This window comes from Zootoca vivipara, chromosome 9, assembly GCF_963506605.1.
Source record: "Zootoca vivipara chromosome 9, rZooViv1.1, whole genome shotgun sequence".
Lineage (NCBI taxonomy): Eukaryota > Metazoa > Chordata > Lepidosauria > Squamata > Lacertidae > Zootoca > Zootoca vivipara.
The window spans coordinates 56098810-56123070 of record NC_083284.1 but is presented as its reverse complement, the minus strand read 5'-3'; the positions used below and the strand labels follow the sequence as shown (position 1 = coordinate 56123070).

Here is a 24261-nt window from a genome sequence, read left to right as displayed (position 1 = left end):
CTTCCATTATATGTTGCTTGTAGTTGTAGCTTTCTGTAATTGTTGCTAGAGTAAGCCAGAATAATTACTTTATTTTGCAGATTGCGGAAGGCTACTGTCAAGTGGAAACATGTGCTGTGATATGGTATCAACAGGAAAAATTAATTTTGTTCATTGTGCCCAAAGGCAATTTAGAAAAGAGAGAGATTTTAAAGAAACTCCAGGAATGTCTTCCTAGCTATGCAGTCCCAGATGAGGTTTTGCTGATTGACACTTTACCATTCACTTCACATGGTAAGATAAATTATGTTTAAATAAATGTCCTTAATAATTTATATTAAGCACACTTCCATTTTAAAAATCAGCTCAAATTGAAAGTATATTATTTAAAAATGCATGCAGGACTATGCAGTGCAAACATCCATGCATACCAAGTTTTGAAAGTATGAAAAAAAACCACAAAACAGTCTAAACATGACAGCAACGATTACATAGAGATCTCACTTGTCAAGTCTCCTTGGGGAGTCTGTCCTATAATTGCAATGTAACTTTGCAAGCAGTATACGTATATTTTTTATTTAACTGTTGTGTAGAAGCCAGATGTGTCAAATTTTAGTGAATCTCAGCAAAAGCAGAGCCATTCTCAGAGCTTTAATTTTCCTTTTCCTTTTTTTGGGGGGGGGGGGGAGCAACAGACATATAAGAAAGTTTTGTAACACTCTCAGAACTGGTTTGCCACACAGACTGAAGGACAAGCTATAGGTAATACTTCACTAAACACATAGAGCTAGCCTGAATTGTGATGGGTAGTGGTCTATGCACACCTCCCAAGCTCCCCCTACATACACATTTTCTGCAGCCTCGCCATCATCACCACCACCCCACTCCTCCGTCCAGCATGGATTGCATTAGGAAAGAAACTCCTATGGGCATCAAGGTGAGGTTTTTTTCCCTAATGCTCATTGCCCTCCTGGGAGGTCAGAGTTGAGGATTTGCTTACCAAGATCATAACTGGGGTTGGAAGATTTAAACCTCCAGCGGTGCTGTGCTTCCAGTGACTTTCATTCCCCTCGCATTGCTTCTGATATTTTATTTTTAAAATACAGTACGATTGTTAATGTAGGTAACATAATGTGTATTTTGTCCTCGAGGTCTGTGTTATAGTAAAATAGATGTGCATGCCTATTTGTACCCAATGAAATTTTGAGCCTTAGCAAATATATTGAAATCCTTACCTTTCATATAATGTTGGTTTTTAAAAAACTTTTTCTTTTGTACAAAGGCAAAGTGGATGTGTCTGAGCTGAGCAGCATTTACAGCAGCCATTTGAACTCTAGAAGGAGTGACAGCAAGCTGAACGAGAATGAATTGTGGGAGAGATTGCAGCATTTGTGGAAGGTAGTGTTTTAAGCTACATCTGTATCATAGCAATTAAAGTTTTCATACATGTTAGGAATGAGGGCGAGGAATATAGTCTAAATGTGTTTTTTTGTCATGTGCAGCATATACTGTAAATCCCTCCATTAATTTGGTGTTTTACTACAGCCTTGCAATAATTATATGGACACCATTACAATGGTACCTCATGTTAAGAACTTAAATTTGTTCTGGAGGTCCGTTCTTAACCTGAAACTGTTCTTAACCTGAGGTACCACTTTAGCTAATGGGGCCTCCCGCTGCCGCTGCGCCGTCACCACGCAATTTCTGTTCTCATCCTGAAGCAAAGTTCTTAACCTGAGGTACTATTTCTGGGTTAGTGGAGGCTGTAACCTGAAGTGTCTGTAACCAGAGGTATCACTGTATCCCTCTCCCCTACCCACCCTCCTGGAAGGCTTAAATGTTTTTTAAACAATTGTAGCAAACAGATTGGCTTGCTGCCATCTAATCTAGCAAAACTATCAGAAAACCATTTCCCAAACCAAAAGAATTATATCAGTACTTGACAACTGGGAATAAGTGGAGCATGGATTTTTTTAAATTTAAAAATGGCCATTATGTAGTGTTTCCTAATATATTTAGCTTCTAATTTTTATGAGCTGGAGCTTGTATACAGATGAACATAATTTTTACCCTGTGTTTCTTAAGATGTGCATGCACTGTTTGATTTTATTGTTCTGTTCCAGCAGATGCCCCTGGCTAAGTTAAGACCCCAGAACCAGGTTGTTGGCAGATATAGCATAAATGAGCACAGAGAAAGGGCCTCCTTATTTCAGTGCAAGAGAAAAGGGGCAATAACAATTGCTTCCTTTTCCTTTCGTCCCAACAAGTTTTGCCCTGTTTTATAGAAATAAATCTGGAGTGAGCCAAGATTTTGGGTTGTATCCAATGTTATTCATACTGAAATTAATGGGCAGAACTTAATTGGGTAATCAACTTTAGTTTGACTGGCCAGCTACTTTTGTTTTGTACTTTTTAAATATAGTTTTATGCTTTATTGTTGTAGACCACTTTAATATTGCAGTATATAAAAGGCAGTATAAACACTTTTATTTATTTTTTAAAAAAAGACTTTATTCCTACATGGGCAACCTTTCAGGGGCCATGTGCCAGTACCGAACAAAACAGAAGTAGAAGTGGGAAGAACCATTGGTACAAAATGCTGCCTTCCAGCTGTGCAAAAGCCAAAGGTTTCTATGCACCCACCCACACCGCTCCATCAAGGCAAGCAAAGAGGCATTATCAAAGTAAAATGTGTGTGCATTACATGTTTTGCTTCTTCCTTTCACCCCCTAGGCTGTTCTGAATTTACCAGATGAATCCGCAAGCATTTTAAAAGAGTCACGGTTTTTGCACAGTGGCGGGGATTCCTTAAAATCATTACAGCTCCATGATGAAATTGAACATATGGTAGGCAAGACTGTCCCTGGCCTCCTGGAAATTATTCTCAGTAGATCCATTGAAGAGGTCTACAGACATATCTTAGAAACAGTTTTCCCAAGCGAAACCCTGAAATTAAGCTGTGACAATGCTGTAAAAGGAAAGCTGAGTGAAAGCAGCAGAGAGGAGCCCAGTAAAAAGTATGTGCAGCTAAAACCTGAAAGATCCCCAATGGTTGAATCAAATATTGTTGGCTTTACTGCCGTGACCCGAGGAAACCGGCTGTTGTCTATGGGTGACCCCTTGAAGAACCACAGTAATAAAGAGCAAGCTGGAGAAAGCGAAGTTTTGCCGAGTGTGCGGGATAAAACAATTGTCAGCGATGCAAATGTGGCAGAAGATGATTCTATACTAAACACTCCTGTACATGAGAATATTGGGCAAACAGCTGAAAAGTTTATGTTGCATCTCAGATGGAAGTCAGACCTGGGCAAATGTGTGGATGCATCTCCACTAGTTGTCACCGAAAAGTTATCTGCCTTTGTATACATTGGATCACATTCTCACGTGATTCAAGCAATTGACCTATATTCAGGAAAAGTCAAGTGGGAGAGAAACCTTGCAGATCGCATTGAGTCATCCGCCTGCGTATCTAGGTGCGGAAACTTCCTCGTTGTTGGTACGTATTTAAGTATCGCTTTTCTCTTTGTCATTCTAAGTGTGGGGTGGCTAACCCTCAGCCTGCAGGTCTTACCTGCTCCCCCAAGCAATTTTGTTCCTTTTCTCCCTCAAGGCCTTAGCAATGTTGGCAGTGGCAGAAACAAAACAAAAGACATGGTGCTGGAGGTGGTTTTTGAGGGGGAGGAATCTTATTGATCAGCGGGGAGGGGGGAATTACAAACAGATCAGGTCATGTGTCCTATATATTTGTGTACAAGGCAGTGGTGTGGGTATACCCACTTTTGGCTACACCCATCATTGGCTTAGAGCAGGCATCCCCAAACTTCGGCCCTCCAGATGTTTTGAACTACAATTCCCATCTTCCCTGACCACTGGTCCTGTTAGCTAGGGATCATGGGAGTTGTAGGCCAAAACATCTGCAGGGCCGCAGTTTGGGGATGCCTGGCCTAGAGTGAATGAGGTCCATGGGCCAAAAGAGTTTAGCCACTGCTCTTCTAATCAAAACTTAACTGAATAACTAGTGATTTTGTAAGAACGCTTCGTCGTTCAGTAGCCGATTTAGTTGTTTTTTTATTCTAATAAATAAATGTGGGATGTACCATGGGCTAGTAGTTTTCTCAGCATGTGAAAAGCAGTGTCCATCAATAGAGACCAGTTTATAAAGAATGTCACGGATGTTATTGTGAGGGACAAGGGGTATCGCGAAGCCCCTCCCCTCCTGAGTTCCAGCCCAGCCCCGAGCGAGGCTGAAAAGAGGGAAAGCTCCAGCTCAAGTGGGGAAACAGGAAGTGGTGTCCAAGGCTCTGGCAGGGTAGAAGAGCCATCGTCCCAGGTGGGACAGGAAGGGGGAAGGAAGGGGGGCAGACCCGTCCCCCCAACTCCGGAATTGCGTAGAAAGCGTTGGGGGAAGAGGATGGGTCTCCCCAAGTTGTTATGCTGGCGCAAGACGCGCCAAAAGCCACTTGGAGGTTCTGATTCAAGCTGAGCAGATGTGTCTTTGTAAATAGCACTGCCATTAGCACTGTAAATACTCAGCACCAATAAAAGATAAAATGCAGAGCTGTGTAGAGTCGTTACTCTGAAGTAGCCCACTCCGGCCACCGTGACAGCAACCTCCAAGTCTTTCGGGCTACTTTGGAGCGGCCGCGATGAGCGCGCAAGACGCTGAGCAGTGGAGGCTGGAAGCTGAAGCCGCGGCACAGGAATTACAGAAATTACAGAACCTGACAGCGCAGGCACACCAGCAATTACTTGCCGCTCAGGAGGAAGCGCGAGGAACGCGGGAGGAGCTGAACAAGCTGGGAGAGCAGGTGAGAGTGAAAGATGAGACTGAGAAGCAGCTAAGGGTGATGGTGTTGGACTTACAGAAAAAACTGGATGAGGAAAGAGCTGCGAGAGGTGGGGGGGTGCCCCAGCCCCAGCTAGTCCAAGTGAGGAGGGGACAGACCCTAGTCACCAAGTTTAGCGGCGACCCGAGAGAGTACCTAGGATTTGAGACGGAGATAACTTTTACGCGTTGGAATTGCATGATGCAGAATTCCCAGATGACGCACACAGAGTCTCCTTTATCATAGAGCACTTGACGGCCGCCCGCGAATGGGTCAGACCACTCATAGCGCAAAGGAATGATTGCATGAAGAATGCAAAATTATTTCTAGAAGCTTTAAAAATCATGTATGCAAGTGACAGTGAAATGGAAGCCACTAAAGAGGAGCTGCATAATTTAACACAAGGAAAATTGACAGTGAGAGAGTATTGGGCGAGATTCACCATGCTGGTGCACAAATTGGGGTGGGATCTGCACAGCGATCCTGTGCGGTCAGCTTTCTATCTGGGGCTACACTCAGACGTGAAGGATGAACTAGCGAGAGGTCCAAAACCTAAGAATATGGATGAGCTGAGCAAAGCGGCGCTAGCGGTGGGGGTGAGGCAGGAATCCAGATGGAACGACAAACAAACAGCGCGCGCCAACAGACCTTGGTTCCCACGCTCCCAAGACAGATCCCACCATCCAGCCCCGCCCCAGGGCCCACCCCAGGCCCAGCCCACGCCAGCCCCAAAGCCGGAACCGATGGAGATCAGAGGAGCGCGCGCGGGGGCTTTTCAAACCCCGGCGGCGCCAAGACGCAAGGAGGGAAGAGGCGGGAATTGCTTTCTCTGCAACTCCCCCCAGCATCGCGTCAGAGACTGCCCACATCGCAGGGAGTGGCAAGGAAAGGCGGGAACGGTTGTGCCCTCCCCCACTGACGCAGCACCACAGCAGGGAAACGAGACAGCCTGGCTGCAGGAGACAAGGGGCAGCAGCCAGGCACAGTTAGCACAAACCGGCCCCAACCCGCCCACCCGCACAGCGAGGAGCAGCGCCAGCCCACCCCCCCAGAGCAGGGGTGGTTCTAGAAGTGACGCTAACGCTCCCAAATGGCTATCCCCTGAGGGTCCTCGCGTTAATCGACAGTGGTGCCTCGGCCAACTTCTTCTCGAGAAACTTTGCAGAAGCGCACCAGATCCAACTTCCGCAGCTGGATTTTCCCCTGCACGTCTCCACCATAGACGGCAGGGAGTTGCTGGGAGGGGCCATCACCCACCAGACCCCCCCCCATGAGAATGACGGTGGGACGACACTCAGAGACACTGGCATTCAACGTCACCACCATCTCAGACCCCCCCATCGTCTTGGGCATGAGCTGGCTGGCGCGCCATGACCCCTCCATCAGTTGGCACCAGAGATGCATCACGTTTGGATCGGACTTTTGTCTGGAACATTGCATGCAGCGCCAACCAGGGGAGGGGCCTCCCATAGCCACGGTGGCCACCATGCACGTCAAGGGGGGTGAGGCGATACCCAAACCGTACTGGGACCTGCAGGAGGTCTTCAGCGAAGCGGAGTCCGACCACCTACCCCCACACAGGTCCTTTGACTGTCAGATCAACCTGGTGCCAGGGGCCACGCTACCCCCAGCCAAGCTGTACTCCATGTCAGATCAGGAACTGGAGGATCTGCGGGCGTTCATCGACAAGAACCTCAAGAGGGGGTTCATCAGAGAAAGCAAGGCAGCAGGGGGCAGCCCAGTCTTCTGGGTGGACAAGAAAGACACGCAACAGCGCCGTCTGGTGGTGGATTTTAGGCGCCTGAACAGCATGACGGAACCAGTGGCGTTTCCAATGCCCAGAGTGGATGATCTCCTGACAGCGGCACGCAGGGGCAAGATCTTCACCAAGCTCGACCTGAGGGGGGCGTACAACTTGATCAGGATCAGGGAAGGCGATGAGTGGAAGACCACGATGTTCACACCGCTGGGCTCTTTTGAATATCTGGTGATGCCCTTCGGTTTGCAAGGGGGCTCAGCATGCTTCCAGGCCTTCATGCACCACGTCCTGGGGTCCCTCCTCTTCAAGAACTGCTTGGTCTTCCTAGATGACATCCTTATTTACTCCAATGACCCGGAGCAGCATGTGAAGGATGTCAGGGAGGTGTTGCAGCGCCTGAAGGAGAACCACCTGTATGTGAAGCTGGAGAAGTGCAAGTTTCACACCAGGGAAGTGGACTTCCTGGGCTACAAGCTGTCAGACAAGGGGCTAGCGATGGACAAGGACAAGGTGCAGGCCATCCTGGACTGGCACAGCCCCAGGACGCGCAAAGATGCCCAACGCCTACTAGGCTTCGCCAACTTCTACAGGAAGTTCATCCAGAACTTCTCTCGCGTTACGGCTCCCATCACGGACTGCCTGAGAGGCAAGCAGAAGTTCAGATGGACACCAGAGGCGCAAGCAGCATTCGAAAGCCTCAAGAGGGTGTTCGCCTCAGACCAGTACTTGTTCCACGTGGTGCAGGATGCGCCCCTACGCGTGGAGACAGATGCTTCAGACAGAGCTGTGGGCGCCATTTTGCTGCAACTGGATGCCAACAGAGAGTGGAGACCCTGTGCCTTCTTCTCCAGAAAGCTGACCCAGCCAGAGCGCAACTACACGGTGTTTGATAAGGAACTTCTCGCGATCCATTCTGCGTTACAGCACTGGAGACACTTCCTAGTGGGCGCCAAGCACCCCATTCAGGTGTGCACGGACCACAAGAACCTGGAGTTCTGGAGAACGGCCAGGGTGCTCAACCAGCGGCAGATACGGTGGGCAGAGTTCTTCTCGCACTTCAACTTCTCCATCCACTACATACCGGGGGAGCAGAATGTCAGGGCGGATGCCCTCTCCCGCAAGCCAGAGTACATGGAGGAGGAGTTGCCACCAGCACCCCGACACGTGTTTCCCCCGTCGGCATGGTCCTGCGGAGCAGCAGTGGTGAGCAAGGCAGAACTCACAGCACTGACGGCAGCAGATGAGTTTGCCACCCGCATCTTCAGAAATCTGCGAGGGGGGGAGGGAGCAGGCAAAAGACTTTGCAGAACGCAGGGGGCTGCTTTTTTACAAGGGAGCCCTGTACCTGCCCACCACCCAGCTCAGGGGTAAGGTCCTCAAGCAGATGCACGACAACCCAACTGCGGGTCATTTTGGAAGGGACAAAACCACGCACTTAGTCATGAGACACTTCTGGTGGCCAGGGGTGCGGGAGGATGTTCGGGACTATGTAAGGGGCTGTGACACCTGCCAGCGAGCAAAGGTGGTCAGAGCAGCACCAGCAGGGTTGCTGGAGCCATTAGCCACTCCGCACAGGCCGTGGGAAGTAGTATCCATGGACTTCATCACAGACCTGCCTTCTTCCAGGGGCAAGACCGCAGTGTTGTTGGTGGTGGACCTCATGTCCAAAATGTGCCATTTTATACCGTGTGCCAGGGCAGTCTCGGCAGAAGAGACGGCCAAACTGTTTGTTGACCACGTCTTCAGACTCCATGGATTACCTTTAAGGGTTATTTCGGATAGAGGCCGCCAATTTGTTTCCAGGTTCTGGCGGCGGCTCATGAACCTCCTGCAGGTGGAGGTCAGCTTGTCGACGGCTAGACACCCGCAGACCAATGGACAGGCGGAGAGGGTCAACGCCATTTTGCAGCAGTACCTGAGATGCTACGTCAGCCAGAGACAAACGGACTGGGTGGATCGCCTGCCACTGGCAGAGTTTGCCTACAATAATGCAGTGCACGTCTCCACAGGGGTGTCGCCCTTTAAGGCCAACTATGGGCGCGACCTCAGATATTTCCCAGAGAGGGAGGGGGAGGAGGAGGAGGAGGGCCCACAGGCAGAGGAATTGGAGACGGTGCATCAGCAGCTCAGAGAACACTTGGAGAGGGCCAAGGAAGCGTACAAGAAGGGGGATGATCGCCACAGGCGACCGGGGGAGGTCATCAGGGTGGGGGACAAGGTTTGGTTGTCCTCGGAGGGCCTTCCCACCAGAGGGAGGTGCAAGAAGCTGGCACCCAGAAGGTTGGGCCCCTTTACGGTCACGCAGCAGGTACCCTGTTTCTCATATTTTAAGACATACCCATAAAATAAGCCATAGCAGGATTTTTAAGCATTCAAGGAATATAAGCCATACCCCGAAAATAAGACATAGTGATAGGCGCAGCAGCAATGCCGGCCGCGGCAGGAGGAGGAGGAAAAAAATAAGACATCCCTTGAAAATAAGCCATAGTGTGTTTTTTTGAGGAAAAAATAAATATAAGACATGTCTTATAATATGAGAAACACGGTAAACCCGGTGGCATTCAGGCTGGCACTGCCAGAGGACATGAGGGTGCACCCAGTGTTTCATAGATCGCTGCTGTCTCCGTACAGGGAAAGTAGCAGGTTCCGAGGCAGCGAACAGCCCCCCGAGGGAGGGGGGGAGAGTGGAGGCAGGGAGCCACTCAATGAAGCAACGGCTATCCTTGATTCACGAAGGGGGGTGGGGGGCCTGGAGTACCTCATGGCATGGGAGGACGCCCCGCCATCCCAAAATGAATGGGTCCCAGCCACCCAGATACAGGAGGAATTCTTAGTGGAAGAATTCCACGCCTTCTTCCCACACAGGCCCAAGCCCTGGCACATGGAACGGGAGGGGTAGGAGGAGGAAGCACAGGAGGGGGAAAGCAGTTCGCCATGGAGATGGGAAGCAGAGTTTGAGGACACGGAGGAGGAGATATGGGCATCTCCGAGGTCCATCCAGTCAGGAGAAGAGGTGGACTGGCAGCAGATTTTCACCCCCACCAGCTCTGAGGCCACGGATTTTTGGGCTTTCCGTCTTCCCAGGAGGAAGGAGGGGGCCAACGGGACTGGGGGGAGGTGTTCACACCAACCGGCTCGGACAGCACGGAGTTTTTAGGCTTTCAGTCACCACCGACACCCGTGCAGCCTCTCGGGAGGGGAGAAGGGGGGCTTGGGAGGGGGGTGGATGTGAGGGACAAGGGGTATCGCGAAGCCCCTCCCCTCCTGAGTTCCAGCCCAGCCCCGAGCGAGGCTGAAAAGAGGGAAAGCTCCAGCTCAAGTGGGGAAACAGGAAGTGGTGTCCAAGGCTCTGGCAGGGTAGAAGAGCCATCGTCCCAGGTGGGACAGGAAGGGGGAAGGAAGGGGGGCAGACCCGTCCCCCCAACTCCGGAATTGCGCAGAAAGCGTCGGGGGAAGAGGATGGGTCTCCCCAAGTTGTTATGCTGGCGCAAGACGCGCCAAAAGCCACTTGGAGGTTCTGATTCAAGCTGAGCAGATGTGTCTTTGTAAATAGCACTGCCATTAGCACTGTAAATACTCAGCACCAATAAAAGATAAAATGCAGAGCTGTGTAGAGTCGTTACTCTGAAGTAGCCCACTCCGGCCACCGTGACAGTTATGAATTGACTTCCTGCATTTGAATGAATGATAAGCATGTGAGGACTTCAAAAATTCAGTAATTTTGTGGACAATTAAATAATTCAGTGCCTATCCAAATACAGTGGTACCTTGGTTTATGAACACAATTGGTTCTGGAAGTCTGTTCATAAACTGAAGCGTTCATAAACTGAAGCGAACTTTCCCATTGAAAGTAATGGAAAGTGGATTAATCCGTTCCAGACGGGTCCGCAGAGTACTTAAACTGAAGCGTTCATAAACTGAAACATGGGTGTAATTGGTTCCGGAAGTCTGTTCATAAACTGAAGCGTTCATAAACTGAAGCGAACTTTCCCATTAAAAGTAATGGAAAGTGAATTAATCCGTTCCAGATGGGTCCGCAGCGTTCATAAACCGAAAATTCATAAACCGAGGTGTTCATAAACCGAGGTTCCACTGTATATCTGCTTTCTGTGGCTGTGATTATTTGCAGGATGTTATGATGGGTTGGTATATGTCCTCAGAAGGAGTGATGGGGAAACACACTGGACATTTGCAACTGAGGATGCGGTGAAAAGTTCTCCAGCTGTGGATCCTTCCACAGGAGTAGTCTTCATTGGATCTCATGACGGTCATGTATATGCTTTAGATATTTATGTAAGTAGTCATGAATGTTAGGCCAATAAATAATGAAAATGCCTCCTATAGCTAATATCTATATAGCGCAAAGCAGGTCCCTTAGATTTTAGTGGAGCTTCTAGCTAATTTAGAATTGCAGTCTTAAGTTAGTAAAATGTAGCTCAAGCTCCACAAGAAACTGAAAGCTACAAACCGTCAGCTGTTAGGGGCTTTTTAAAATCCCAGAGAGTTAGACCTGCTTTAAATGTGGTCAGCTTATTTGGTGCTTACAACCCTAACACCTTAGCCATTTAAAGTTCTTACCACACCACTATTTCCACAATTGTTACCACCCAACAGAGTCGGTATGGCATGCAACACCACCCCATTTTAGCTGAACAGTTAGCAGTTATCTGCCTACTGCTGCTGAATGTGTCTAATGCCGTTTATGAGGTAGAACTGTGAACCCCCTATTTTTGTTCTGAATAGTAATAATGAACTGGGTGCAACTTTGGGTATAAGTAACATCCCAATTAAGCACAAAGATTCATCCACAGTGGAACACATGCTAGCACTGTACCACTTTGAAACCGTGTATTGCACTTTAACATTTAGTTGAGCAATGGAATCATTAACTTGCATTTGTCTTTCTGTTATGCTGACAGAAGAAAGAGTGTGTCTGGAAATTACACAGTGAAGCTGGAGCTGTATTTTCCTCTCCTCACCTAAATCTGCTACCACATCACCTGTATGTTGCTACACTTGGAGGGCTCCTGCTAGCTGTAAATCCAGTATGTAACTTTATTGCTGTTTATGGTCCAGAAATAATACAAATGCAGAATTAAGAACTCAGGGTGGGGAGAGGTAATAGTAAATGCAACAGCAGCTTGCAAGACAGTGAGATGAGAGAAATAATCCTGAGGAGCCGCCATACTCTGTTTTGATAACGCATGCTGTGTTAGTATACACTCACCACAAGAAACACCATCACAAACAGAACTTATTTGGGAATCAAAAAGCTATTTTTTTGTTTAATTCCATTGGCTTAGTTCAGAACCATTTCCCTTCTTGTATAGTTATGTGATTTGTAAGGTGGCGACTAGTACAGGAGAACCATCCCTAATTGCTTAACTTGATTGATGGCATTGCCTTGTTTCAGCTGTATGTTCTTCCCATTTTATGGCAGAATATGTACCTTGGGGCCTGTGAAGTGGGGAAACACGGAGCACTGTGCTAGTTCACTTGTTACTGCATTTGTCACTTTTACCTCATACTGTTAGTGACAAATTCCAAATGGATTGGAATTAGAAGAATGAAGTATCTTCATTGTAGGAGCAGCTACTCAGACGCTAAAGGAAGAATGTTATTTCGTTTTCCTAGTATCAGATACTTCTATGTCTTTGGCCAGCTGCTTCATTTTCCCATTAGCTGAAGCCCTGGGATGCACTAAAACCATACCTTTCATGCATGCATTTTCAGATTACGGGGAACGAAATCTGGAAGAGCTTTTGCGGAAAACCGATCTTCTCATCACCACATTGCAACAAGGACTGTGTATGTGTAGGATGTGTGGATGGAAATTTATATTGCTTTAGCCACTTTGGAGAAAAGGTAAGCACCTGTCTTTATTTTCTTTCCTTGTTTTCAAAACTTGGATTAGATTTAACTCAATTCACTCTTTTTAGCATCCATACTGGCCCAATGAAGCTTGTGTTATGTAAATCTGTTTTTCACAAGTTAAGATGTAATAGAGTCACACTGGAGCAGAGAAAAGTTCTATCTAGCCCAGCATCCTGTTTCACACAGGGGCCAGGCATGTCTGCTATTGCCTTCATGTCATTTTTGCACCAGAGTACATCACATTAAGGGACCCAGGTGGTGCTGTGGGTTAAACCACTGAGCCTAGGGCTTGCTGATCAGAAGGTCGGCGGTTCGAATCTCTGCAGCGGGGTGAGCTCCCGTTGCTCGGTCCCAGCTCCTGCCCACCTAGCAGTTCAAAAGCACATCAAAGTGCAAGTAGATAAATAGGGACCGCTCCGGCGGGAAGGTAAACGGCGTTTTCGTGCGCTGCTCTGGTTTGCCAGGAGCAGCTTTGTCATGCTGGCCACATGACCCGGAAGCTGTCTGCGGACAAACGCCTGCTCCCTTGGCCTATAGAGCGAGATGAGCGCCGCAACCCCAGAGTCGGACACGACTGGACCTGATGGTCAGGGGCCCCTTTACCTTTACCTTTACATCACATTACTAAGGATTGGGAAGTTTTGGCCCACAAGCCAAATGTGGTCCACCGGTTACTTCCATAGAGCCCACAGCTGGTGCAGGTTACCACCACCATTGCAGCAGGTTCAGACAAATTCCTCTTTCAGGCAGTGGAGCCCAGTAGCATTTCTATCAGGAAGCCATCCTTTTTCTTTTTTAAAAAGTTGATGTATGCAGTATCTTCCAGATTAGAGCTGAAAAATTCCAGGCGGTTAGTGGCTTTGCAGAAGCCACGTGATTTTTCAAAACCCACAGTGCAGTCATATACATGTCTACTCAGAGGCAAGTCCCATTGAGTTCAGTGGGGCTTTTTCCAGGTAAATCTGTATAGGATTGCACACTTGATAATGCTTTCTACCAGTTTACTAGAGCTGATAGTGATAACCTAACTGGATTGTCGTTTCAGTCTCTTTCTAGTCCATAAGACTGTTCTGCTTTAACCTTTGGTTTTAATACCTAAATATGTATTTATAAGCATAATTTATCTCAACATGTGCATTTTGATACTTCTTGGAGCCAAGAACTGTTAGAACTTTGAGAAGTCTCTTTACATATATGTGGAGTTCGCAAGCGCTGTCTTTGCTGTTTCTAGTCAGTTCAACACTTCCATCTCACCCAAAGTCCTTGGGTCCACCTAGGATTTAGTATAAGGTCAATTCCCTAGTTCTTGGTTCCAAGACCAACTTGTTCTAGGACATCTAGAAATTTTGCCTCTTAGTCATATCTGAAACATGCATCTACTTAGTTTGTGTGAGTTATCCATAGCTACAGCATTTCTGTTTGCTCTCAAGATCAGTCTGGGCATTGTGCTCAGTGGGGTGAGAGGATGTCACTACTACTATTTTATTTTTACTTTATTTTATTTTTGTACGGGGGGAACTGCTTTTGCTATCAATTGCAGTTCTTGGGAGTATCTATCACTTTTGAGTTTTCTAGTTGGACTCTGTGACTTCATCTTCAAGCCCTAATTCACACATGCATGTACCTGGAGGTGCGTCACTTTAGGTTTCAATTGAGGACTTGCAACTGAATATCTTAATGAATGTTGTGGGTGAAATGAAAAAGGTGGGTCTGCTGGATTAGGCCTCAAATTGTATAATTTGTAAAGTTATTTGTGAGGCAGGTACTCATTTGTGACAGAAGTAAAACATGTGGCTGATTGGTGACACTAATAGAAATTTCAATAACTTCTCAATATTGTCACGCAGAAATGGAAGTTTTCCAGCAATGGACCAATTTTTTCATCGCCATGTATTTCACATTTTTCCAGCGATATATTTTTTGGATCCCATGACAACTTTACTTACTGCTGTAGTACGGAAGGTAATTTATTGTGGAAATTTGAAACAACTTCAACTGTATATGCAATTCCATTCGTTTTCCATCATCATGCCTTACAAGATGAAACACTTCTCGCAGTGGCATCCACAGATGGCAGAATATGGATCTTGAATGCCAAGACTGGCTTGGTAGAAGGTGAAGAGAAGCTTCCAGGAGAAGTTTTCTCATCTCCTGTTGTATGGGGAACAACGATCATTGTAGGCTGTAGAAATAACTATCTTTATTGCTTTGATTTATGTGTTTCTAAAACCAAATAAGGTGCCTAAAATTTCCCTTTTTGGTATTTTTACTTTTGCTTGTACAAAATAGGGCTGGGTGATGTTAGGTTTTCAACATCACGATGTATCATTCTGATCTGAAGATACACCTCAATGTTGAAACAAGCTGCATTTGTAGGGAGAGAATTGCCAATTGTGTTATTGAGCTAGATCTGATCCTATAGTTTGCATTGCTTGCATTGTATGAATTCTGACTGTAGCCCTGGGATGTCTTGCTTAAAATGCTTTCCTCTTTGCCTCTATGCCTCTGTGTGTCAAAGTGCAATCAAGGCCGGATGAGCTGGCCCTGTCTGGAACACAGAAGCGCTTATCAGCTGCTATGCCTGACGCATAGTTTCACTCAAGGCTGCTAGAAGTTGCTAGCTTGACGCGTAAACTGAAGGCTGATAAGGCTACACATTGGCCCCAGCCTGTGAGGCGTGGGGTAAAACTTCTGCGGCTCTCACTGCAGGAGCTGAGGCGCTTTCACCCCAGTGCCTCATGGGCAGGGACAATGCAACTTGTTTGCACTGCTCAGGGACCCCAATGTCTGTTGAGGGGCAGGCAGCCATGTGCCCCTGAACAGAAAAGTTTAAGGACTGCTTCCACTGCTGCTGCTGCTGCACAGCGCAGAGTTCTTTTAAAAATGTTTTTAAATGCTTTTTTATTTCCTTTCACCTTTTTAAATCGGATGTTTGTTTGGGGTTGGGAATTTGTTTAATTTGGGTTTGTTTAATTTTACTTTGTAATTTTCTGTTTTTGGTTTGTATTGTTTTATTGTATTTTTTTATATATAGGTTTTATTTTGTTTTTAAGGGGAGGGGTCAGGGCTGCCTGGGAGTGGGTCCCAGCCAACAAAATGGCTGGGGCAGGTTCCACAGGGGGGGGGGTGCACTGGAACAACGGATCTCAGTGATCATGGGTAGGAGGAGGAGTTATGCTAAGACCAGACGATGTCATTACCGAGGAGGCAGACTTAGTCGTTGTTTGAGGACTATCCCTGCCTCCAAGTCTGGTCCTGACTGTTCCAGGTGGTTCGCAATCTATCCGAACCACCTTCGTCATCGGGGCCTGGTAGGGCTCCAATATCTCCTGTAATGCTTTTGCAAAGTTTTTTGCAGATAAAGTCGCTCAGATTCGGAGGGAGGTAGACTCCACCGTGGGATCAGGGCCGGGGCGGGAGAGTGCTGGAGCTCTGTCTAGTCATGTTTCATGGGATCAATTTCAATCTGTTACCTCCGAGGATGTGGACAGGCTGCTTGGACGAGTGAAACCAACCACCTGTCTCCTTGACCCTTGCCCATCCGGGCTAATAAAAGCGAGCCGGGAAGGGCTGGGCGATGGGCTCCGCGGGGTAGTAAATGCTTCCCTCTATGAGGGAGTATTCCCAGACCCGCTGAAAGAGGCAGTCATTAAACCGCTTCTTAAAAAACCATCTTTAGATGTGGCTAATATGGCCAAATCTTCCATTCTTGGGCAAGGTGATTGAGCGAGTGGTTGCTGAACAACTCCAGGCATGCCTGGAAGAAGCGGATCATTTGAATCCCTTCCAGTCAGGATTCAGGCCTCATCATGGGACTGAAACGGCCCTGGTCGCACTGGTTGATGATCTCCGGCGGGCTAGAGACAAAGGTGAGAGCTGCTTCCTAGTCCTGCTGGATCTCTCAGCGGCTTTTGACACCATCGACCATAACATCCTTCTGGACCGTCTAGAGGGGTTGGGAGCTGGGGGCACTGTTATACAGTGGTTCCGCTCCTTCCTCTTGGGCCGCGTTCAGGTGGTGGGGGATGAGTGTTCGGACCCCTGGGCTCTCACTTGTGGGGTGCCTCAGGGTTCTGTCCTCTCCCCCCATGCTTTTTAACATCTACATGCAGCCGCTGGGAGAGATCATCAGGGGGTTTGGGCTGGGTGTTCATCAGTATGCGGATGATACCCAGCTCTACCTCTCTTTTAAATCAGAACCAGTGAAGGTCCTGTGTGAATGCCTGGAGGCGGTTGGAGGATGGATGGCGGCTAACAGATTGAGGTTGAATCCTGACAAGACAGAAGTACTGTTCGTTGGGGACAGGAGGCAGGCAGGTGTGGAGGATTCCCTGGTTCTGAATGGGGTAACTGTGCCCCTGAAGGACCAGGTGCGCAGCCTGGGAGTCATTTTGGACTCACAGCTGTCCATGGAGGCGCAGGTTAATTCTGTGTCCAGGGCAGCTGTCTATCAGCTCCATCTGGTACACAGGCTGAGACCCCTACCTGCCTGCAGACTGTCTAGCCAGAGTGGTGCATGTTCCAGTTATCGCCCGCTTGGACTACTGCAATGCGCTCCACGTGGGGCTACCTTTGAAGGTGGCCGCCGAAACCACATAACACCGGTCTTGAAAGATCTACATTGGCTCCCAGTACGTTTCCGAGCACAATTCAAAGTGTTGGTGCTGACCTTTAAAGCCCTAAATGGCCTTGGTCCAGGATACCTGAAGGAGCATCTCCACCCCCATCGTTCTGCCCGGACACTGAGGTCCAGCTCCGAGGGCCTTCTGGCGGTTCCCTCGCTACGAGAAGCCAAGTTACAGGGAACCAGGCAGAGGGCCTTCTCGGTGGTGGCGCCTGCCCTGTGGAACGCCCTCCCAACAGATGTCAAAAAGGAAAACAACTACCAGACTTTTAGAAGACATCTGAAGGCAGCCCTGTTCAGGGAGGCTTTTAATGTTTAATAGATTATTGTGTTGTATTTTTCTGTTGGAAGCTGCCCAGAGTGGCTGGGGAGACCCGGCCAGATGGGCGGGGTATAAATAATAAATTATTATTATAAGGGAGGCATCCCACCCCCACCTCTGGCTTTGGTGAGGTGGGGGCTCTGTTACACTTGAGGAAGCCCAGCGAGCTACCTCTTTCTCCCAGGAGGTAGAGGCAACCCGCTCACCCCCAAGTGTAATGGAACCCCAACCCCACCTCCACTGAAGGGTGGGCAGCCACGCACCCCAGAAGTTCAAAGGAGCCATCTGCCTGTGCTGGCTGCTGAGGGAGGAACAAAGCTACATGCCAATGTAGCTTGCTCCTCTGTCAGCAGTATGAGGGCCAGAGCGCAATGGCTGCTTCACCCAGTGGTGAAACGTCTGCTGCAGCTCACCTGCTGGTGACACCCGCAGTATACTGCCAGGTGAAGCAGCCATCGTCATCTGGCCCTGGCTGATATTAATACATTGCCCAGGCCTAGTACAAAATAGAAAACCTTGCCTACAGTGTAAAAACATCTATTAATTTAAACCCCAGCTTCCTGACATAACAGTTACTTGTGTACTTTAATAGCCATGGTCATCAGTGGCTAATATATTAAAATGTACTGATCATGGCTGTGTAAGATGCCATACTATATTTACCAGGGCACTTTAGAATGTGGAATAACTTTTATCCCCCAAAAGGCAGCATATAATGTTTAAGAAAGTGTCATTTGAAATTATGGATTTCCTATACAAAGCATTTCGAAAACATGGCTTGAGCTTTTTATTTGAGAGCAGCATCAACCCCAACACTGATGGCGTGATAGAAAAGTACTGAATATTGCAGGAAAGTATGAGCTGATAGGGTTCAAGGGTTCACTGTTTAACTTTTTATCATATATTGCAAAACCAATATATGTGTGGGTATAAGTGTCCCACCAGCAGAAGGATCACTGCTTGCACAACAGGACTCCCTGCCGCCTCTTCCCCCGCACAGACACATGCAACCTCTGTAAATTTGCTTCAGAGGGTTAAGGGAAGCACCAGAGGAGATTGAGGGGTGTGGGGGGAAGAGAGGGAAAGCCCTGTTGTCTAAGCAGGAATCCTTGAGCTGGCAGGACACTTAGTGCTGCTTTGGCTCATTTCTGTAATGTGCAAATGACAAAACAGAAGTTACATTTGTTCCAGAAAACAGGTAGATGTTGAAAATCAAAGCGCTAATTTTGTGAAACAATGTGCTCTTTCTATTACATGCTATAAGGATCACGCATAGATACAGGACAATTTTTATCGACCTCCATATAGGGTGCTGTTAACAGTTATGGATGAATTATTGTGTGAAGATCACAGGGAGGTATCTAATGACTTCCCTTTCCTGTCTTCCTCACTCTAACTCTCTATGCCATCCTAATCTGCTTCTAAGTCCTCCAAACCCATTAAGCAGATTTTAGGGCCATACAGGGTGGGGGGATGGGGTGGGTAGGGAATGTTCCATTTATGGGAGTACAACTCACTGTTTTTCCCCTGAAATATCACCAACAGGAACGAACTTCTTGTTAAACCTTTTCATGTAACCTTAAAAAAAAACAAGCAGTAATGAATAACCCATAAATGAGAACATAAATAAAAAGTACTTTCATAGCTACATAAACACTTGTCTTTTTTTTATTGAAATAGAACAAATTCTCCATGATTAACCATTTACATTAAAATTTGACGATCAAAAACCAAAAAGAGAAATTGCACTAATATATCCCGTAGTCATAGATCATTTTACTTAGGTTGTATTGTTGGTAAAAACACATAATTAGATACCTATAGCAATTCAGGCTTTCCTTAAAAGATAAACCTGACATTTGTAACAAAAAGACAATGAATACGTACATCTTCTGATAACTTTCAGCAGATTATAATTTAATATGAATTAAAATGACATTAGTATAAGAAACAATTGCACTTTAAAACATTTGAAAAATTAAAAAAGTACACAAAACAAAACCCCACAATTGTACATTTGTTCATAATTTTATACACCACTATATGAACAACAGAGGTTAAGCATCTGTAACCTCAGAAATAATATTTTGTTCCCAAACGTTAGTGATGCCCAACTCCTGTTGAAATCAATGCAACAAAGTTAAGCCCTATTAATTTCAACAGAACTTGGATATGATTAACTTCCTATAGCTTAAGTCTTTTGTATATAAGTTACTCCACTGCCACCAAAAGTTGAGACCATATTCTACATAGTGGTCAGATCAGTTTTTTTAAGTGTTTTGAATAAATGTCATGTTTGTTCAGTAGAAAGGCTGTGACAGAGCTTAAGCAAAGTAACACTTCATTGGTATTTAGTGCAAAATTTTCAAGTTGACTTTACATGAAATGACAATGTTGAAAATATAGGCTTCTAAAAATGTTTCCAAAACAATATTGTACATATCCCTCAACTCTGATCCAGATACTGATTCATGAGTGGAAATGGGAATCTCCCCCTTCCTATAAATGCAACAGAGTGCTGCACTGGACACCCCCCTTCCCCATCAAATGACTGGGGAAATATCTGCAGGGGCAGCACACCTTGCAGTGTAACCAATACATCAACTCTGATGCCCTGATCATGCGTAGAGTGAAGGGAAAGTGGGTTCCTCCCAACTTAAGTCCAGGTGTCCCTTACTGCCTACAGTATGCTCAGGGTTATCAATGCTGATGGTATTCCTGTTGAACATTTTAACAGCAGCAGGGGATGCACAGCCTTCTGGTTTCCTTGGTTCTCTGGATCAGAGCCTCCGAATACTATTTTCGTACACTAGACCCCCCCTTATGCTTGAAAACACTTTGCTTCTGAAGCTTTTGAACTATTTACTCACTATACGCTCTATGCTAACAGTGTGTCTAGAATTATTTGGTAGGTCTTCCCCCCCCTTTATCATGCAAGTAGCACCTTTCCCCCTAAAATTAGTATTCATCCCACCCAACTCTTCGGTTTTCAACCCCCACATTCCCCTTTCCTGCTCTCCTGTTCCCAAAAGTTATTGGAAATGGATTTGAGGAAACAAAGTTGTAATTGCAGTTTATGCAATTCCAGGTTTAAGCACTACTAGATTAAGCGTGCTTTTAAAAAAAACATTTTCTACCACCAGCAAGAGGCTTTTGCACCAATCAAGGCAGGCCTGTACTTTCTTTGTATACAGGCTGAACTATGTGCTACTTATCCCACATTCAGCAGGAGCTCTTCCTGGTGTCAGCAGGTTACCTCTCTCTAAAATAAAGGAGGGTCACCAGTAAGTTTTGCATGCGATGTACATCCACAAACAGACTTTTCCCATCATGCCCCTGCTGGCCAGAAGGAGCCCAATCTGTGCTTGTATTACGTAGGTATATGGGTTTGTGCCATGGGTTAAACAAAAAGCCTCAACATACCTGTAGAAATCTTTGCCGCTTAAGTGGATGCATATAAGCTGTTTTCAATTCTTCAAGTAACTGGCTCTTTATTAACTTGGATTCCCACGGAACCCTAAAGGCTGCTAACAATCCTGAAATTGATGGGTTATTTACGAACGCTTATGGTTTGAATTTAAATATGAAACCAAAAACAACACTGATAGCCCAATGACCACATGGACATCCCTTTGTATAGCAGCTACATAACTGCCAAAACCCCTTTGTGCTTGCAATTTTACAGAAACACAACTGACCTTTCGTTTCCTCTGTAGGATGCCTATTCATTAACAGCATCTGCTGCCTTAAAAATATACTCTGGAGCAGAACTGCAGTTCTCAAAATGTTCCTTGGATTAATTATCGAGTTCTTCCATTCTGGCAAAACAAATGTGGTACTATGAGGGATCCTGTTGAATTAGCCATTAGTTAAGCAAAATGCACCTTTGTCTCTTACAAACAAAAGGGGCGTTAAAAATATAACTAGTTTTATGTGGAATAGTTAGAAGACCCCATTAGCTGTAGAATACACAAACCAGGCAAACTGGAGTTCTGTTTAAACCGGTTCGTATCTACTGGAACAATCTGAATTCCATACCTTGTAGACCTATTTGGTGATCCTTGAATTTGAAGCAATTTTAAAAGTAACCATAAAAAGACATCACTGTTTCCTCCACATTTTAGAGATGAAAGATTTAAAGGGGAGTAAGACTTACATGCAAATAAAGTACACTTATCCCTGCAATGTTCTTTAGCCAGATTTACAATCTGAAGTCTGTTCTATGACTTCCTGTACTGAGTATCTAACAGTAACTACATATTTTTAAAACATGCCATTAACAAAAGTGCTGAAGTCATGTTCTGCCAGCGTAACATGCAGATATGCTGGCACAGATGTTGAAAATCAAAGTGCTAATTAAGTACAGAAAACAATTATTTTCCTGAGAATATGCAATCTAAGGTCCATAAGAACGAAGTCCAAACAGTCTAGTTTCTGCAGTTCAAAAATTCCCCATTTTCACAAAGCTGGAATCATGTCTCCTTTTGTTAATATTTTGGGTTCCTAATATGCAACCATTTAGGCATAGGGATAGTTACAGTACATGGCTAAGTGGGTTTTTGTATAATATTTAAATTACCGGTATGTATAATTTGAAAGATTAGTGTTTGTGGTCGCCCTGCCTTCACATGTGTGTTTAATCCTATTTTTATCTGTGCTGTGCTACCAATCACTGAAAGATGATTACCATATATTACCAGTATAGCTTACTTCTGCACACAATGGCAGTGAAAATATTGTCATGGATTTTGCATAAGAGCTTCTGCATGGTTTGGAGTATCATTGCAGGAAAAGGCATATTTGATGCCACCCTGTTTCAGCATGTTAATTATTTATATATATATATTTCCAGTTAGAAGCAGCTGATAAAGGCAATTTTTCTCACAATGAAGCTTTTTAGAACAAAATACTGAATTTGTGAAAATATCTTGATGGGTTCTCATTACAGGAGAGCTAACTCGGTTACTAGCTCCAAACTGAGAGACGCTACTATATTGCAAACTCTATGGTAGGACTGGGCGTATTGGTGCTTTTATCAGTCACAAGTTAAACTTATTTTAAATTCATCCATAAATTATTTGCAACATTAAGAAAAGGTAATCATAGTATACTCTCTTTACTACTACTAAGGCAGGTCTTCCAGAATCCTGTAGAATCAGTAGAGATTTATAAATTTATCAGTAAATGGTATTACTTTCTCTATTCAAAAGTGGAAACAACATGTGCATTACATTCATTTTAGCAGCTTAAGTGGCTGGAATATCTGCTTTGCAGCAACATATTAAAAAAAACAACCACAGATGGAAATCCATACCATAAGAGCCAAAATTCAGGAACATTTCGGCACCGATCCTTAAAGTGGTATGAACCCCTAACACATTACATCCATATGCTTTCAAGAGATGAAACTTGAGCTTTGTGCCTAAACCTCTATTCCATAGTCCCTAGATTTTTGATGCAAAAGATTCTAAAATGTAGGTGAAATCTGCAGTGAGCCAGGAAAACTGTTAAAAATGTTCTTCATCCTTCAGGATATGCGCTTATTTTTGTCCCAGTTGGTTCTGTCATGTGAAAATACAAATAAAGAGGAGAGAGCAATTAATAAACAGCAGAAAAAGAGCAAAACCAGTATCGTTTACTTAATGATTTGGGGACAGTCACTCCAGGCTTTTGCTTTCCTCTTGGCTAAGGCCAGCCAGGCAGGTTCTGTCGACACCGGATTAGCTTCTGGCGTGGAGAATCTCTTGGTGACTTCTTTAGTCAAGGGTGACGGTGGAAGAGAATCTGAGATCTCCACTGCTAATGAAGAAAAAGAAAAAGTTCCATCACTGCAAAGTAAAATGGCAGAAACTTACCAGAAACATTGTCATGTGCATGTTCAGTGTGGCAGGAGAGGCATTTTAATAGGCATGCAAGAAAGTTGGAGAGAGCAAGATTTCACAGCAAAATTCAAAGGCCTGCCCAAGATTGAATTGGAAAAAGGGAGATATAGCTGAAGTGTATTATTCCTTTTAAAAATAATTCATAACAGCCAGAGTTATAGGTGTTTCTGAGGAATAACCACCCTCTCCTCCATGGTGCCCTAGCTACCGTGTTTCCCCTTTTTTAAGACACCGTCTTATAACTTTTTCCCCTCAAAAAAACACACAGTGGCTTATTTTCAGGGGGTGTCTTTTTTTAAAAAAGTGCTGGTACAACTGGGACCCACTGGCTCAGGACGCTCGGTGCTCTCTTCTGCGCGCTGCTGGGCGCGTTGTTGGCGCTGCCAGTTCCGAGCGCCTGCAGGGTGGGGTGGGGGTGGCAGTGCTTTAAACCCCCAACCCTGTAGAAAGCAATGGAAGTTATGGACCGTAACAATCCTTAAGAGGCGCAGGTCTTAAAAAACCCCTGGTATCACCCTTGAAGCACAGCCTTCCAAAGTCAGGGGGGAAGAGGTCTGTTTAGACAAAGGAAAGGATCGGGGGTGATTCTGCGCCCTGGGACCCACAGAACTACTTTAAAAATCCCAACCTGGGGGGGGGGTCAAATAGTGAAGCCCCATAGCCCTGTAGCAACAGAAGGCACATTCTGAAGCACCCAAGCTGTTCGGTTCCATAAAAAATCCAGGAATTGTAAAATTAACAACAATAATGGGGGGGGGGCACTCTATCCAAAGAGTTAACAAGGAATGGGAAAGTGTTGAGTTATATATGGAAAAATATGGAAAGGAAAGTTAGTTAAAGATAAAAAATAAATAATTATCGCAAGGGAAAAAATAACATCATAAAGGGTAATATTAAATATAAAATAGACAACACAACAGAAAAAGCAAGTATATGACTAAATGAGATCGCACAGGAGTGAGGGAAGTGGGGAGAGAGGGAGGGGGGTAAGGAAT

The 24261-nt window shown here is 45.7% G+C and overlaps 2 protein-coding genes across 11 annotated transcripts in view; one reads left to right on the top strand and one right to left on the bottom strand.

Moving 5' to 3' along the window:
• The window catches only part of AASDH (aminoadipate-semialdehyde dehydrogenase), a 47245-nt gene extending 26472 nt beyond the window's left edge, over positions 1-20773 (top strand). For all 5 annotated transcript variants that reach the window (XM_035112316.2, XM_035112319.2, XM_060278807.1 and 2 more), the window contains 7 exons: positions 81-273; positions 1262-1377; positions 2713-3475; positions 10694-10857; positions 11484-11609; positions 12298-12429; positions 14286-20773. In XM_035112316.2, coding sequence (XP_034968207.2) covers positions 81-273; positions 1262-1377; positions 2713-3475; positions 10694-10857; positions 11484-11609; positions 12298-12429; positions 14286-14675 — 1884 coding nt within the window. In that variant the 3' untranslated portion in view covers positions 14676-20773. The remainder of the gene's footprint in view (positions 1-80; positions 274-1261; positions 1378-2712; positions 3476-10693; positions 10858-11483; positions 11610-12297; positions 12430-14285) is intronic.
• CRACD (capping protein inhibiting regulator of actin dynamics) overlaps positions 13239-24261 on the bottom strand; it is a 149183-nt gene continuing 138160 nt past the window's right edge. For 4 of the 6 annotated variants that reach the window (XM_060278801.1, XM_060278802.1, XM_060278799.1 and 1 more), the window contains 2 exons: positions 23024-23183; positions 13239-21202 (listed from right to left, as the gene is read on the bottom strand). In XM_060278801.1, coding sequence (XP_060134784.1) covers positions 21181-21202; positions 23024-23183 — 182 coding nt within the window. In that variant the 3' untranslated portion in view covers positions 13239-21180. The remainder of the gene's footprint in view (positions 21203-23023; positions 23184-24261) is intronic. The other 2 variants (XM_060278798.1, XM_060278797.1) reach the window with 2 other exon arrangements.